Source organism: Lissotriton helveticus, chromosome 7 (genome assembly GCF_964261635.1).
Source record: "Lissotriton helveticus chromosome 7, aLisHel1.1, whole genome shotgun sequence".
Taxonomy (NCBI): domain Eukaryota; kingdom Metazoa; phylum Chordata; class Amphibia; order Caudata; family Salamandridae; genus Lissotriton; species Lissotriton helveticus.
In genome coordinates this window covers 284733548-284751463 of record NC_136068.1, presented here as the reverse complement: position 1 = coordinate 284751463, position 17916 = coordinate 284733548, and the positions used below count along the sequence as shown (strand labels likewise).

The 17916-nt window shown below is 45.7% G+C and overlaps 1 protein-coding gene across 1 annotated transcript in view; it reads right to left on the bottom strand.

Annotated features, from left to right (window-relative positions):
• LOC144768429 (protein-glutamine gamma-glutamyltransferase E-like) overlaps positions 1–17916 on the bottom strand; it is a 382753-nt gene that overhangs the window by 242486 nt on the left and 122351 nt on the right. Inside the window, exon 6 of the mRNA XM_078652075.1 lies at positions 12463–12640. Within this exon, the coding sequence (XP_078508201.1) occupies positions 12463–12640 (178 nt within the window). The remainder of the gene's footprint in view (positions 1–12462; positions 12641–17916) is intronic.

The following is a 17916-nucleotide window of genomic DNA, read 5'->3' as shown; positions in this document are numbered from 1 at the left end:
ACGACATGATATGCGATTTGCCATTATTTACCACCAGATCCAGGCTTTTCATAAAAACCCCAAAAGAGTCCAACAATCTTTGTAGGCCGAGCGGAGTCCTTGCTAATAAGATAGCATCGTCGGCATAGAGGAGCACCGGGATCGGTGTTCCTCCCATGCGCGGGATGTCAAGGGTGGCTGTTTACAAATTTGCCTCCAACGAGTTCACATACAGCGTAAACAACATGGGGGCCAGGATACATCCCTGACGCACCCCTTTGCCGGACTTAAAACTTGACGTACATTTCCCCTCGTTCGTCATCCTAATTGAGGCATTTAGGTCTTTATGCAGCTCAGCCAAAAAATACACAAGGGGCCGATCAAGGCCCATCTCCAGGAGCATTGTCCACAGCCTTGATCTATTGACTAGATCAAAGGCCGTGGACAGGTCCATAAAGCCCAGGAAAATAGAGCCCCTTGCCGCCTTCGTGTTTTTAGCTATAATTAGGTGTAAGTTCAGACATTGGTCCTCCGTGCTCCTCCCAGCTCTAAAGCCATACTGGGCGTCGGACAGTATATTGTTCTCCGAAGCCCAACCTGTTATCTTTGCTAGAATGACATTCCCTAAGATTTTAATGGAGGAGTCTAGCAAAGATATAGGCCTATAGCATCTAGGGTCTCCCCTTTGACCCTTCTTAAACACAGGAATTATTATCGAACGAGACCATGACTTAGGGAATCCTACACTGGCCGAGGTATTGAAGACATTGGTCAAAATATTTGGCCAGTATGTAGGGTTTGCCTTGTACATATCTGAGGGTACCCCATCCGGGCCTGGTGCCTTTCGCCCTGCTGTGCCCTCAATTGCTTTGACAACTTCAGCTATGTTAAACCTTACTGGTATAACGGGAGGTTCAGAGGCTGGGGCCACAAAAGTTTCCAGCTCTAGATGACTTCCATAGATTTTTTCAAAGTGGCGCAACCAGTCCTCCTCTGCAAAATTTAGTTCTAAGACAGTATTTTGATTACAGGAAAACAAGGGGGTATTAATAATAGACCAAAACTTGGCACTATCTTTTAGGGTTGCTTTATCCATAAGCTCAGCCCATGCATCGTGTTTAATTTCGTTTTTCCGTGCCTGAACTACTCTTGAGTACTCTCTCCTAAGCTGGGCAACCAGAACTTTATTCCTGTGTTGATCATGAAGAGCCTTTTTAAGAAGGTTATGGGCTTTAGTACATTTATGGTCAAACAAGCCCATTACCGATTTATTTTTAGCTACTCGGCAATTGCACGTAAGTTCTTTTGCCACTTGAGAGCAAATGACTACATATGAGCTTATTACATCCTCCCCGTTAGAAAGAGGATCTCCACAGATATTTAGTTCCTGGGCAGCCTTAGCTATAATGGTATTGAAAAAATCCTCAGGCACAACCTTACTCCAGTTTACCCTCCTCCCCTGATCTTTGGCTTTAACCTCAACTACAGCCTGTGGCGAAACAGTTTTATTTAATAGAGAAAAACCATTTACTAGCTCAATCACCACAGGATTGTGGTCACTAAAAAAAGAAGGTATAGCATTATAAGAGATTACGTATTTTAAAAGTCCTGACGAGAGAAATATGTAGTCAATTATTGTTTCACAATCCCTACCTGTATACGTGGCAACACGGGTACTTTTATCAAAAAACCCTGCTTCAAACAAATCATTATTAGACAAGAGTTTCTCCAGTGCTTCCCCATTGTGATTATGCTCGAAGTGCTGCGGGGATGTGAAGTCTGGTCCATCTTTATCATTTACTTGACAGTTCTGACTACATAAATGCACATTAAAATCACCCAACAAAATATATTGGCAAAAAGTGGTTTGCTTTTCCTTATAGGTAATTATAAAATCTGTCAACCAAACTAAATGCTCATTTGGGAAATCTCCTTGCTGCGAATTATAGCAGTTCACTAGAATTAATTTGGTATTATTAGCCAGGCTTAATTCCAGAATAAGAAAATTATGGGAGGCACAATCTACCCTTTTAACTCTCCCTCTTACATTCACAGAAACCAATAGCACGAGGCCCCCTCTATCTCTCCCTGCTGACGATCCCAATGCAGGGACAAAATGCGATGTAAAGCTATCCATCCAAAAATCACAGGCCTTGTCCCATGTCTCTTGGAGAGCAACAATATCATGTTGTTTAACAAAGTTTAACCAATTGCTATAATCTCTCTTGGAACGCAGCCCAGCAACGTTCCAACTTAACATCTTAACCTTTTCCCCCTCGGCATTGCACACAGTTGCCGGATTACAGTATGTATTGTAAGAAATCAATGTAGAATGTTCAGGTCCCGAGGGAACCAGATCTAGGGGGGTCTCATCTCCCGGACCCTCACCAACCTCCCGTCAATCGCACATCTCTAGTCCAGAGAGTGCATCAAATCTATTGTGTGTGACCATATTAGGCCCATATTTAAAATGATTCTCTCCACCAGATCCCTGCGATAAGCATGGCGTTCGCGACTCGACAGGTGTATATGGTCTCAGTGTCGCCCTATGTGGGGGGGCTCTAGTTAGGTGATTATAGAAGAACCCAAGAGGGCACACGCAAATACTATTGGCATCGTACGTCATAGAGGCTGCCCTTAACAAAACTGTAGCCACATGTTGTGGGTGTCTAAAATTTACAATTATGCAGTCCCCGCTACACGTCTTTCTAGAAGGGCCAATCCAGTTCGCCCTTCTAGTTGATATAATTTCAGAAGTAAATTTTATGGGGAAACCACACCTCATATTCAACCATGACACAGTTTTATTTTTGAGGGAATCATGCGATTCCTCAGATGACTGGGCCGAGTGCAAATCAGGGTGTGGGACATTGGTTAAAACTACTACGTAGGGGGCGCAATCCGGAGGAAGATTTATAAATGTACTTCTCTTAACGGGATTGCTACTAGATGTACCATCAGGCCATGAATTCGGTCGTGTAACTACGCTCACTACTGTAGTAGGAACCGGGGTAACTGAGTCAGTTCTAATTCTGTGCTGAGAGGATTGCTGCTGATTATCAGCCCTAACTTCCTGCTCTACCCCACCTGTACCCTTCCCAGTAGGTTTTGCACTATCAACCAAAGCTAATTGTTTGGCTATCAGCCCTCCTAGCCTCTTTACTTCGGCAGTAACACTGTCGAGTTTGCGCACTAGGGGTTGGACATGCTCTTCTAGTTTTGCTTCAATCTTGGCTTCCAGAGAGCGAACTAGTAGGGCAAATTGGTCTGGGCTTAGATTAATATTAGCCACATTACTTTCTTCCTGTAATATAGTAGACTCATCAGTGGTGTGTTTAGCTGGTAAGGAGGTATCAACCCTTCTTTTTGTGTGCTTCCCCCCCTTTTGCTTTGTTGTTTCCTGCAGGTTCTAACAGGTCTAGTGATTGGCAGAGCCTCCTCATTGTCAACAATTGATGTATTTAAAATTTCTAAATGGGGCTCAGAGTGAACCTGGGCTTCCACCTTTGTGGCCACTGCAGGACCCATTTCAGGGGTGGCAACCTCTGGTGGACCCTCCAGAGGGGTCAGAGAATCTCGAGCGGGGTCAAGTGGGCTCCCTCTACCTAGGGAGACCCTCCTATCATTATTAATTTTATTTACCATCTTTACCAGGTAGTTATCAATTGGGCCTACCCCCGATATAAATTTCTCATTCGTGGCTCTTGGCATAGTTTTTCCTAGTTCCTAGATTAATTCTACTCAGAGGAAGTAAAGCAGGGTATATGTCCTAAACAGTACAGCCAAAAAAACAAAATATTTAGGTTGTCAATCCACTCTACTGTATGACAACTTTACCAAATATCACTGTCCTAGGTCTCCAGAGGACACAACTCAATTTAGACAGAGTCTAGGCCCCTGCCCTGTCTTCTCCTGTCTATGACTGTCATAGACTGTCCCGCCCTTGTCCCGGGCTTCTCCCGGTCACTCCCGCGCGCGACTCGCGGGGCGAGAGGCGTTCCGGTGTTTTCAAGCGCCTCCGGGCGCGTCTGCGTCACCCTGTTGCGCCGGGGCAGCTGGGAGCTGTAGTTCTCCCTCAGCTGCGGTGGATCCGGCGTGTGCAGCTGAGTCCCACACTCCACCTGTGCCGTTGCCCTCACGGCGGGATCTGGACAGCTGGATGGCCGTTGCCCTCACGGCATTGAAGCGTGCAGGTAGACTTAGAGTTTACCCCACTGCGCGCTCGGCGCTCCGGTGTTTTCAAGCGCCGCCGGGCTCGTCTGCGTCACCCTGTTGCGCCGGGGCAGCTGGGAGCTGTAGTTCTCCCTCAGCTGCGGTGGATCCGGCGTGTGCAGCAGAGTCCCACACTCCGCCCGTGCCGTTGCCCTCACGGCGGGATCTGGACAACTGGATGGCCGTTGCCCTCACGGCGTTGAAGCGTGCAGGTACACTTAGAGTTTGTCCCCCACTGCGCGCTCGGCGCTCCGGTGTTTTCAAGCGCCTCCGGGCGCGTCTGCGTCACCCTGTTGCGCCGGGGCAGCTGGGAGCTGTAGTTCTCCCTGAGCTGCGGTGGATCCGGCATGTGCAGCAGAGTCCCACACTCCGCCCGTGCCGTTGCCCTCACAGCAGGATCTGGACAGCTGGATGGCCGTTGCCCTCACGGCGTTGAAGCGTGCAGGTACACTTAGAGTTTGTCCCCCACTGCGCGCTCGGCGCACCGGTGTTTTCAAGCGCCTCCGGGCGCGTCTGCTTCACCCTGTTGCGCCGGGGCAGCTGGGAGCTGTAGTTCTCCCTCAGCTGCGGTGGATCCGGCGTGTGCAGCAGAGTCCCACACTCCGTCCGTGCCGTTGCCGTCACAGCGGGATCTGGACAGCTGGATGGTCGTTGCCCTCACGGCGTTGAAGCGTGCAGGTACACTTAGAGTTGTAACTATGCATAGATATCTTGATTGTCAAGGCATATGGGATTAAGAGTGTTTATGGAAACAGTTGTTTGGGTGTCTGGGTGTGTTTATTTATGTGTTGGTAAGTGAATATATGTCACCACTAAACACCACAGAGGGATATAGGGTCCAAGGGATATTTCAAGACCTGCCCAGATTCACTTCATCATATGCTACTATACAAATCACCTAAAGAACCGGGGGTCTAATGTCAACAATTTTGTCAACTGGCTTCAACTCCTAAAACTAGTGATTCCATACACAAGTCACATAAAAGCCCAAAGAGAAGGACACAAAGAAAATAGAGGCCAAGATAGAGTGATCAATGGTTAGATCCAAAAGCAGCCAGTAGGATTCCAATCAATTTCTTGTGGTGATCAATCTTCTCATTTGGTCATCCACCTCTCAGCATGGTGTGTCTCTTGTTCATAGAGACTCTCTACCACACATAAGGACAATAGCTTGATCGGATCAACCCCAAAATTACTTGGAAAAAGAAACATATAATGTGTTTCTAAACTCGAGATCACAAGGGAATTAAGTGCAGTGCAAAACACAAAAAATGTGATGATTAAAATAGGATAATGTGGCGAAAAAAGCAAGACATTTTATTATAGATATCGACTCATCTCCTGATTAAAACCAGAACAGTGCAAGGGGCAGTTTCAACATATAACTGCAAAACTCAGGCCAACATGTTTCAGCCCCTAGGGAACAAAATCACCTCGGCTTTCTTCAGGGCCTCTGCTCTTAAACTTTGCTACTGCAGACCAAATATTATGCAATCACAATTAAAGTGAAAAAATAAACTATAAGTAGTGAAAATACACACATACTAAGAGGTTGGATTCAATACAACCTACTTGTTACTGATCCTCCGCATCAAAGAATGCAGATGGCATCTAGAGAAAAAACAACAACAAACAAAATTCATCATTACTCTAAAGTAGCTCTCTTATTAAAATGTCTAATTAAATTGTACCGTTAATCCTTAAAATAATTGTATATGCTCCCCCAGCTTGACCGGGGACTGGACCTCACCTCACCTGGACCTAGCTCAGGAAAAAAGGAGGCCCGCTCTGTAAGGTAAAGCAAAGGGAACCATAGAATAAAGCAAATAGGTTTGCGCTTTACCTAACCTTATCCTGCGTATTCTAGCAACCATATTATAGGACATCCTTGCAGAGATAGGTAACTCTAGATGGCCAGGTGGCATCTTCAAACCAGCTCTTCAAAGCAACTGAGCTCACATCATTCTATCAAACATGGCCTTACTCATACAACTGGTATACACAGATAACCCAGTCTAACCATAGAGATCCTCATCTGTATTCACTGGAAACATCTACTCTCCAAACTCATTGGAAAATCTACTGATTTAATTAAGCCTCAGTGATCAAGTATCTCCTGACCTGTTGAGTATGGTGAAAAAACCAAGAGGGCTAATCGTTGCAACGTAGCAAACACACTCTTGAATAACTAAAGGATGCTAAGTAAACTCTCTGTTTCAAAAAGGCACCCTTCTCCCATCGAGAATATCAACAGACATATCTTCTCAATGTAGAGGTCAAGAACACTGTGCACTCACTCAATCTAGTTTAGACAAGCACCCATAATCCCTACCTGTCCGTCGTTGCCTCAGACGGATTCTGAGTCGAAGGGGGAGGCAAATAACGGCTCAGGTCGGGCGTTTTTATTGGTCTCTAATCTCGTTTACAAATGTGCCTGGTACCAGTAGTGCATGATGAAGAATATTACCACCCCCCCCAAATTATTGGCCAAGAATCGTAACGGCCAATATACAAGCACTAAGCTTACATGCACTCTGTGAACTACAATGTTATGGGCAGGTACCTGATTAAAAACCCCATTCTTTCCCCTTCGCCGGCTCCAGAGCACGCGTCTATTCTCGCAATAGCGAGTAGAACTACAGAGTGACGTCATCAAGATGGCGTTAGTAGTTTTCTATACGCTTACCTATTTAGACTTTGTTGGGTCCCTTCTGTCAAATAATCACTTTGTTAACTTCAATGTAGCACACTAATAACTGGTTATAAAATCGCCATTCAATACCATCGCTGGCTAGAAGGCGCTCATCTGTGCTACCCATATCAAATCTGGACTACACAATGACATCAGCAAGATGGCGTTTGTAGTTTAATGTCCACGGACCTGTTTCAACTTTATTAGGTCATCTCTAGCTTATGACAATTACCAAACATAACTCGACATCTCTATTCCAATGTATATGATATATGTCAATCACATCCAATGTATGCCTATATCTATTGTACACACACATACTGTGAGACTGTCACTATAAATTAGCAACAGAATCTGTCATACCATGAAATTCTTAGTGTTGTAAAAAATCCAGTGTGAATGTCATATATGAACGTGATACCAAACCGAAGTCCCAAATGACATCGCCAGAACCATGTAGGTAGTAATTAAAGGAGCCTTGAAACTTAGTCGGTTACCCTGTACCAACTCCAGCAACAATAACCGGGGCCGTAAATCATATGAAATTCATATATATTAAGGTGATCCTCTTGTCGACGGGGAGCCATTGTAGGTCTCTCAGGTGGGGGGTGATATGGTTGCGGCAGGGGACGTTGAGGATTAGTCAGGCGGAGGTGTTTTGGATGCGTTGGAGTCGTCGTAGGTCTTTGGCCTGGATTCCTGCATAGAGTGCGTTGCCGTAGTCCAGCCTGCTGCTGACGAGGGCCTGTGTCACTGTTTTTCTTGTTTCGGTCGGGATCCACTTGTAGATCCTGCAAAGCATGCGGAGGGTGTTGTAGCAAGAGGAGGAGATTGCGTTGACCTGCTTTGACATGGAGAGAGAGGAGTCGAGGATGAAGCCTAGGTTGTGTGCGTGGTCCATGGGTGTCGGCGCTGCTCCCAGCGTGGTCGCCACCAGGAGTCATCCCAGGTGGAGGGGGTGGGTCCGAGGATGAAGACCTCCTTCTTGTCTGAGTTCAGCTTCAGACGGCTGCTCCTCATCCAATCCGCAATGGCCTTCATTCCCTCGTGGAGGTTGGTTTTGGCAGTGTACGGGTCCTTGGTGAGGGAGAGGATGAGCTGGGTGTCATTCGCGTAGGAGATGATTTTGAGGTTGTGCAGGTGGGCCACTTCTGCGAGTTGGGCCATGTAGATGTTGAACAGCGTCGGGCTGAGGGATGATCCCTGGGGTACGCCGCAGATGATGTCGGTGGCTTCAGATCAGAAGGGCAGGAGGCGGACGCTCTGGGTTCTGCCGGAGAGGAAGGACGTGGTCCAGTCGAGGGCCTTCTCTTGGATTCCGGCTTCTTGAAGGCATGTCATTAGTGTGCGGTGGCTGACCTTGTCGAAGGCGGCTGACAGATCCAGGAGGATGAGGGCTGATGTTTCGTCGTTGTCTAGCTGGCGCCTGATGTCGTCTGTGGCGGCGATGAGGGCTGTCTTAGTGCTGTGGTTTTGTATGAATCCGGAGTGGGACGGGTCTAAGATGTTGTTGTCCTCGAGGTGGCGGGCCAGTTGAGTGTTGACGATTTTCTCGATGACCTTTGCCAGGAACGGGAGCAGGGAGATGGGCCGGTGGTTTTTGAGGTCCGTGGGGTCTGCCTTGGGCTTCTTGAGCTGTCTCAAAGGATATGTTGATGACCTTTCGTAGTTGGGGTGCGATGGCTGCGTCTACTTTGTTGAATATGTGGTGTGGGCAGGGGTCTGACGGTGAACCAGAGTGGATGGAGTTCATGATCTTGCGTGTCTCGTAGTCGTTGACGATGGACCAGGAGGTCAGGTGGGTGGTGCGGAAGGTGTTCGCAGGGGGGGTGGTGTCTGGCGTAGTCAGGGCGGTCGTGGTGTTGAGGCTGTCAAGGATGTTGGCGATTTTGCGGTGGAAGAAGGTGGCCAGTGAATCGCACAGTTCTTGTGAGGGCAGGATGTTGTTTTCGTTGGTGCTGGGGTTGGAGAGTTCCTTCATGATGCTAAAGAGCTCTTTGCTGTCGTGTGCATTGTTGACCAGGCGGTCTTTGAAGGAAGATCTCTTGGCTAATTTGATGAGGTGGTGGTGTCTGCGGGTGGTGTCCTTTTGGGCTGCGAGGCTGTTTGGTGTGCATTCGTGGAGCCAGTTCTTCTCCAGTTTCCGGCATTCATGGTTGGAGGTCTGGTGCTCTTCGGTGAACCAGGTGGCTTTCTTGCTGGTGTGGTTGTTGGAGGGTTGTTTGAGTGGGGCGAGGGTGTTGGCGCAGTCGTTGAACTACTGTCTGAGGTTGAGGGCGGCAGGGTCTGGGTCCGTGGGGTCAGTGGGCAGGCTCTGCGTGAGGGTGGGGGTCAGGTGGTCTTCAGTGACTTTGCTCCAGCAGCGACGGGGCAGCTGTTAGGTGCAGTGGTGCGCAGTAGGTTTCTTGAAGGTGAAATGGATGCAGTGGTGGTCGGTCCAGTGGAACTCAGTGGTGTGGTTGAAGGTGACGTGGGTGCTTGTGGAGAAGACGAGGTTGAGCGTGTGGCCGGCGACGTGGGTGGGAGCGGTGATAAATTTTCTGAGGCCAAGGTTCGTGAGGTTGTCGATCAGGGTGGTGGAGTTGGCGTTGTTGTTGTTCTCGAGGTGGAAGTTCAGGTCCCCGAGGAGAATGTAGTCCATAGAGGTGAGTGCGTGGGTGCTGGCGAGGTCGGCGATGTAGTCGGTGAACTGTGCCCAGGGTCTGAGGGGTCTGTAGACGAGGGTTCCTCTGATGGTGGTGTGGGGGTCGGTGTGGATCTGGAAGTGCAAGTGTTTGGCTGTGTTAAGGGTATCGTCTGCGTGGGCGGGACCTTGAGGGTGGACTGGTGGGCGATGGCTATTTCTCCTCCAACTCTGTTGGTGCGATCCCTGTGAGTGATCTTGTAGCTGTCCGGGATGGCTATGGCGATGTCTTGCGCCGAGGAGTCGTTCCCACGAGGTCTCGTCAGGAAGGCAACGTCTGGGAGGAGGTGTTGAGCAGGTCCCGGGGCTCAACGGCGTGTTTGCGTGCGGAGCGGGTGTTGAAGAGTATGCAGCGAAGGTGGTTGGGTCCAGTCCTTGGATGTTTGGTAGCTCTGTCACATGTGAAGCTGTAGGTGCGGCAGGAAAAAGGTCCATGGGTGTACTTCGGGGCGGCCTGGAAGCAGCTGTGGTCTCGTCCGGCGTTGAGTGCGAGGAGGGCGCCGGCATCATATCGGAGTGTGGCGTCATGACGCTCGCAGGGTTCAGGGTTTCTGGCACTGGGTGCGATCCAGGTGCGGCGGGCGCAGACGGGCATGCTTCTGGCGCGCCTCCGGCAGGGAGGGAGGGAGGATCAGCTAGGAGGTGGGAGCAGGGTGGCGGATGGATAGCGAGGGGGCGGGGCCACAGGGGAGAAGCGGCGGGAACGGCAGTGGGATTACAGAAGAGAAGGGGAGGAGGGGGGAGATGCACTGGACGCAAAGGGAAAAACCACCAAAACACAATTACAAATTACAGAAGGCACAAAAGCACAGAGTTACAGCAGCACAAAAACGGGGCAACAGTGAACCACAAAACAGGGGCACAGTGCAGCCATCAGGCAGCAACGAGCAGGGGGCACAGCAGGCTCGAACTCCCAGCGGAGTGGCAGCTAGAGAGGAGAGGTACTGGCACACAGGTGGAGCGGTGCGGCAGGAGAGAAGTGACCTGGCCAAATAGGGCAATCGTTTGAGAGCAAACAATATGGACTTCAATATGCTAATTTACAAATAGGTGACTTGCTACTCACCAGAGTCCTAATAATTCTGGAAATGTAAGCAAATAATGGAAACATAAAGTATACAACAGTTTACAATATAAGCACAGAGAGAGGGAGTTTGTAAAGGATGCAGGCTCAATGGCACCGACACATCAGGCTGGACAATGGAGCCGTTCTCCAATTGTCGATCAATAAGAATGGAAGTAAACTAAAATGTCTGGCATCACACAGTTTTACAAAATATGCTGCAAAAATCATTGGGAGGACCAAACGCAATATACTTATCCCATGAAACAAGCATGAGCCACCACCAAACACTACTTTGAAGATTCTAATGTTCACTTATAAGGATAACATACCGCCATGACATTATAAGTGAGAAATTTCACAATCATTTGAAAAAGTCGTCCATTATACAGTAATTAAAGGGCCACACAAATGGCAAAATATAACATAATGTAACGTAACATAGCATAGCGTAACATAACATAACATAATCCTTTCGGTAGAAAACATAACGTTACTTAGAATCTATGCCAATGATCTCTAGCAGTGGGGTATTCGATAAGGAGTTGTCAGAACTCAAAATCTCCTGATATCACATCAGATCACTCCATTTTTCTGAGCATGGAGATGTGTTAATGCTGAATGTGGATCTTTGAACTTATTGTTAAATGAGACAGATCTCAATGTGTAGCAGTGCAGGGTTACAAAAGCAAATATGCTCTCATAAACATTCAGGTTAAATTTCATTTTTTTTTAGCTTTTTCTAGTTTTAAGAGACAGTGTAGACTACATCACACCATTGCATAAAAGAGCACATGATAATATATACATAAGAAGGGTGCTTTAGGATTATCCTTCCTGCACATAGAGACATGGCATCCAAGTCTTGAATCAGTAATTGAAACATCAACATTATTTTTATAAGAGGAGGTGCTGATATCAGGCCCACTCAAATTGTATACATAAGATCCAATCTCAGGCTACATACCCACTGGTTGATGTCTTGAGTCACATACTTCACAAAAGGAATTCTCTGTGTTACTGAAGTAAACCATACTAGCCATCGTTCGATGACTAGAGAAGGTCTAGGCATCATCCACTGTTGCAGAGGCTCTCCCGCAACAGTGTAGGAGGCACCTCCACAAACATGGCATTTTTAGATGACCTCATTTCCAAGTCGCCAAGTAAAAAGGTAAGATGAGACAGCAACCTGAAAGCTAAATAAATTAAAGAACATCTCAGTGAACCCCTACCTGCAGGTGTGTCCCACGAGGGGTGTATCTGGGACATAAACTTTAGTTCTTTTAACATAGATGGACAGTTTCTTATATAGCTATCTCTGTTTTCAAGTCAGCAGCCCATCAAAGGTGACCCTAGCTTTCCATCAAAGTCTCTCCTGCCTGTATCATAAAAGGTCTCCTTTCTACACCAAAACTTTCAGCTGTCTGAGTTATGTAATATGCAATCAAGGAGTTGTGGAGTAGGCTGGGATAACACAGACAGGTCTTCTTCATTATGGTGGTTCTAGAATATTTTAACACACATGCTCAGTTCTCAATCTTCACAAGATTGTTTTAAAGAATAAATGTCGCATCTGTCATGAGAGTTTTCCAAAGTTGAATTGCTTCAAATGATGCTCAATTCATTTTCAAAATCAGTATGATTATAAATAGTCATGTGTTAATATTGTAATACATTTTAAATTAGTCCCTGGGTGGCCAAATTAGAAACTGTAAAGAGAGTAGTGAGAACAAAAGAGGGTAGATGAGTGACTCCTAAGCACAATGTAACATTTACTTTGGATGTAATAGCTTAGGATTAATATGCATGCTTATGTTTATAGTATAAGTATACCTGTACATAGCACACCAGCAAAGTCCCAGCTCTGTCCATATTTGACTGGTGTGTATCCTCCAATCCACCATTTCTGTAAGATATCAGCACTTCCTTTCCAGTTGGTTGAGACCTCATCCCCAGAATAATTTTTGCTCCCGGTATCAATCAGCACTCCATTATCATTCCTGCTGTTGACCTGTTATTATTGATTTAAGAGACAAAATAAATAGAAAGAAGTAGAGTTTTACATTGTGAAATCAGAAATGAAGAGCTCTCTCTACATCAATAAGAAATATATTTGGGATGACACTTGTGTTTTCACCAGGTACTATGACTAGGCAGATGCAAAATTATAATTTCACAAGGTATTATCACTAAGCATATGCAAAAAGTATAATTACATAAAAGAGCACATAGTTCATGGATGGGGCTCACAGTTGACACACACATTTTTCAAAGCAGACAAGCTTTAACTGGTGGATGCTTTCAACTTTGCAAACCCTGGCTGGGGATGTGGTGCTCCATCATGTACTGGTCACTGGAAAGAAATGGGGCACTGGCCAGTACCTGCAGCCCTAGCCTGTGGTTCTGGAATGTCAAGGTGAAAGTTCCAGCTTCACATGCCTCTCACTTTGGATTGTTGGAGCCAATTGGCCTGGAGGCAACCCATACTCCTCCCTGGTCCAGTGCCACCCAGCCCTCGTAGAGGATATGCACTTGGCAGGTGCCTGGAGCCCTGGCTTGGGCAATCATGCCTCCTAAGCAAAAGCTCTAGCTGCAAGCGCCTCTCACTGGGGATTGTTGGAACTGATCGAACTAGAGGAGCCCCAGTCTCCTCTGCAGTCCTGCACCACCAAGTCCTGGGTAAGGAAGGTGGCCCTGGCAGGTGCCTGGAGCCCTAGCAGGAATGCCAAGCTGTTCATGGAAAGCACCGTTTTCCCGCATCTCTTACTGAGGAATCTTGGAGCTGGTCATCCCAGAGACCCACATTCCTCTCTGGTTTGGAACCACTCTGCTCTAGGTAGGCAAGATGACACTGTGTCCCTGGCTTATACCTGCCAACCACATCATTTGGCCCTGGATGCCCTTGGCTGCTTTTCACTGTATACTGGAACTCAGCCCTATTTACTTTTTTAAGCCCATCTGTACTGTCTGAGCCTAGAAGAGAAGTCAGTTTCCTCAACTATTCAACCCCACAGGAAACAGAAAGTTGGAGATAGCCTGCCCTCCAACCAGCTTATCCACCAGCTGCTGACCAGATGACCCAAGCCAGTTTCAGACCAGATCGCCCAGGTGGCCGCTAATTAAATGGCCCAGGCCAACCCCCTGTCAGATGGCCCATGATTCTCGCCAACCAGATGGCCCAGTGTCAAGACACATGAGAGCTACCAACCAGAGTGGCCATATGTGCTGAGGTCAGAACTAAGAAGGTCCTACCTAGAACCACTGACTGGCATGCAGACATGCAAGCGCCCATTCCATTGGCGCTGTCAGGGATAGAGCCCCCCCCCCCTCCCCAGCCAGTCCTCTCACCCAAGTAACCAGTGGCAATGGGCCACTCTGAGGGCTAGTGTGTGAGGAGAGGGCATGTGGGGGTGATAAATGTTGAACTGGTTGCACCCCCACTGTCGTGGGGTATGTCCCCAGGGCACTGGTGTAGTGGCCTCTTGTGGAGGTTAATGAGTTGTTCCAAATTTTTATAAATATCGTCACTCGTTACTCAAGTTGATTATTCATCTTTCCTTTGTATTGTTTCTTTACAACACGATTACAGTTATTTCACTGTATTTCCCAATATGCATCTGTAAAAGCCTTTACTGGTCTCAATGCATTTCGGCCATCCAGGCCTTCATCTGGGGACGACCTGTGAAATGATAATGGGAGCCATTGCTCACTATACATGAAGAAACCCAAAAAACGAATGTATGCATGCTGCTTATAACTCGTGGACTTCATCAATGGTGTGGTTACCAAGGGTTTAAAAGTGCATGAAAAAACGTGTAGAAACCAAATAGTGTGGGATCACAACACGAGGGTGAAGAAAACGGCTAACTTTGCTGTGATTCAACAATGTTTACGAGTGATCGGAAAAGTGCTCATTAATCTAAATCGTCATATATAGATTGTGCTAATTCAAACTGTCAAAATGTGATGGCTGTGTTTAAAAAAGTACTCGGAGTAATGTCCATTAATCTAAGGACGTCGTGCCTGAAGTGCAAAATATCTAACGCTTCGGGTGGTCAGTTTGCTCTAAAGACGCTGGACATGCTTCCTTGCCAGTTTGCTCTAAACGCGCTTCCTTGCCGGATATGGCTAAAGGAGTCTATTAGGTGAGCAACGCTCTACCAGTTGACAAAGATACTTACTATAGCCTTATAGCTCGCCGTAGAGGGCTATACCGGCTATTAAAGGCCCTCTCCAGCGTTAAAGGCCCCGAGCCGAAGGCGAGGGCCTTTAACAAGGGAGAGGGACTTTAATAGCGGTATAGCCCATCTACGAAGGGCTATAAGGCTATTAGAACATTCTGTCACTAGAGGACAGAATGTTCTAACAAAAAAACAAAGCCTTTTGGAAGCGTGAGGGGATTGGAATCCCCTCAGGCTCCCTGAAGCCTTTGTTCACAGCCAGAGCTGTGAACAAAGAAACATTGGAATGTTGGAGCTCCAGGCTTATACCAGCCATTAGAAGCCCAGAGCACTCCATTGTTTTCAATGGAGCTCCCAACATTCCAATGTTCTAATAGTGAATAAATGGCTGGGCTCTCAGTTAGACATCTGTCTAACGTCTTTTCTGCCGTTTTCAATATGTTTATACCATGTTAGCGCTAGAGATAAAAAGCGGACTCACCTTACATTCTATCCGCTGGACTGCAATAGACGTAGACTACAATGGACATGAAGTCAGACTTGCGATAAACGTCTAATCTGTAGCGTTGAGATGTGAGAGTGCGGTTGAAAACAAATATAAAAATGTTGAGAATGAAATAAAATTAAATAAACGTGTGAATGAAATATGTTACAGAGATATGAAATGTGATAATTGGAGATGAATCAGAGATGGGTTGTTCACATCGATCAAGACATAGAAATAGGATAAAAAAAAATAATTATAGATAACATTGGAATTCCATCCTATCATTTAGTACATTAGGTTTAAAAGAATTCATTTTTTTTTTATTGTACCACAGTTGTGAAAGAGTGAACACAAAATACATCAAAAATCATTTCTCCATATGATCATAAAGGACCCCCCAAATAAGCATACCCATCTTACGCTTTCTTACTCCCTTTACAGAATAGAGACTCCATTCCAAATGAAACAAATTGTACAATTTGGCCTGCCAAAATTCAAATGCTGGAGGCTCCGGTTGCAGCCAATCTGATGCAATACATAGACGTGCCACAGTCATTGCAACAAATAAAAAATACCTATGTTTAGGCAAGAGAGTGCCCTTACCCACAGCTTGACCAATCCCCAATAACATAAGAGTGGGAGAAATCTTTAACGTAATCTGCAACATACTTGATAAAAAAGTTTCAATACCAAACAGAAAATGAGACAGCTTATCACAATTGTAAAAAATATGAAGGCTATCTGCCTTATCACTCCTGCATCGAAAACATTTGCCATCATAACGGCATTCCCACTTTAACATACACTCAGGGGTATAATACAAACTAAAAATTGTTTTGAAAAACTGTGCTTTTAAGTTAGCTGACAGAAAAGCTTCACCAGACATAATAATAGCATTTTCTATTAAAAGATCTTGTTCCCCCAGCGTTGCCCGCCAGTATATATTATGTTTTTCAATATCATCTGGTCTAGTTGATAATAGTATTTTATATAATCCCCCAATTTTCTCTTTCCTGCGAACCGCCTCAACCAAATCATTAGGTTTAAGGGCCAAATGTTTTCGCCTAAGAAAATCGTGAGTTTGAAGATATAAAAAAAACTGGGAGATAGGTAAATCATATTTACTCACAAGATGTTCATAGATCGGAATCAATCCCCCGGCCTCATAAAAATCTCCAATTTGCACTATGCCCCTATACTGCCAATCCCTGGCTATCCTATCCTAAAATATAGAAAGGAGCAATTTAGTTGCATTTATGGGAGTATAGTAGGTTAATCCCTCAAGAATCTATATTTTACGTAACCTCCTCCAGACTTTAAATGCAGCTTCCAATATTTTAAACCGAGTCCTTTTGTAGTAGTTGCCTTCAAGCTCTTTAAATAAACATCTGTTGGCCTCCGTCCCTAAAATGAATTGAAATTTAGACGGTGCATCCGCTATATTACCAATTTGCTCCCCCGTCAATATTATACGGATTCTCTGCAAAAAACAAACATAATAATACAAAATGAAATCTGGTATAGCTCGGCCCCCTCTTTCGAATGGAAGTGTCATCCATTTCATAGCCCGTCGTGGTTTACCAGGAGCCCAGAGAAATTTAGAGCATTAAGACTGCAACTGTTGCAGCTGACTAGAAGATATCTCCAAGGGAATAGATCTAAATAAGTATAGTACTTTAGATAAAATGCTAATTTTTATAATATTCCCTCGACCTATTATAGTAAAATGAAGGCGTCCCCATCTGTCAAATGATTGTCTTATATTCTGTAATAATTTGCTTCCACTAAATCTTTCATTGACGTTCTGATTTTAATACCTAAATAGGTGACTTCAGAGACTACTCTGGGGTCTTGCATTAGAATGTTATCGGTACATAGTACTTGTGTTTTTGAGACATTGAGTTTATATCCAGAAACCTGGCCAAACTCAGAAGTCAATCGCTCAATCTCTAAGAGGGCCTTAGTCGGATCAACAGATATCACAGCTATATCCTCCGCATACGTGAAAACTGAATCCAGAATATCCTGTACAATAAAAGGTCTTATTAACTGGCTGTTTAATAGCTTTTCAATAAAAGGATTTATATATAACGCAAAAAGCAAAGGGGAACAGGGACATCCTTGCCTTGTACTTCTTGTAATTTTAACCACCTCAGATCTCATGCCCATAGCAGCAATTCTAGCAACTGGAGACCCATACAGCTCGTGTATTGCCGTGATAAATCCTTTCCCAAAACCTGCCCGATTCATAACTTCCCACAAATAAAACCATTCCACGCGATCAAACGCTTTCTCAGCATCTAATAGAATTAAACCAAGTTTCCGTTTCTCAGCTTGTGCAATATCAAAAAGAGTGATAACTTTATTAATACGTGTGACAGTACCTCTCTCGGGAATAAAACCATGTTGGTTTAATGAAACCAATGAAGTTATAACTTTTGAAATACGATTGGCCAACATTTTTGAGTAGATTTTACTGTCACAGTTGAGTAAGGAAATCGGGCGATATGAGCCGGGCTCCTCTGGAGGCTTACCCTTCTTGTTAAAAACTACAATAGTGGCCTCGTCCCATGATTTGGGTGCCACCCCTGTCTGCGCTGCCTTAAATGTTTCAAGCAT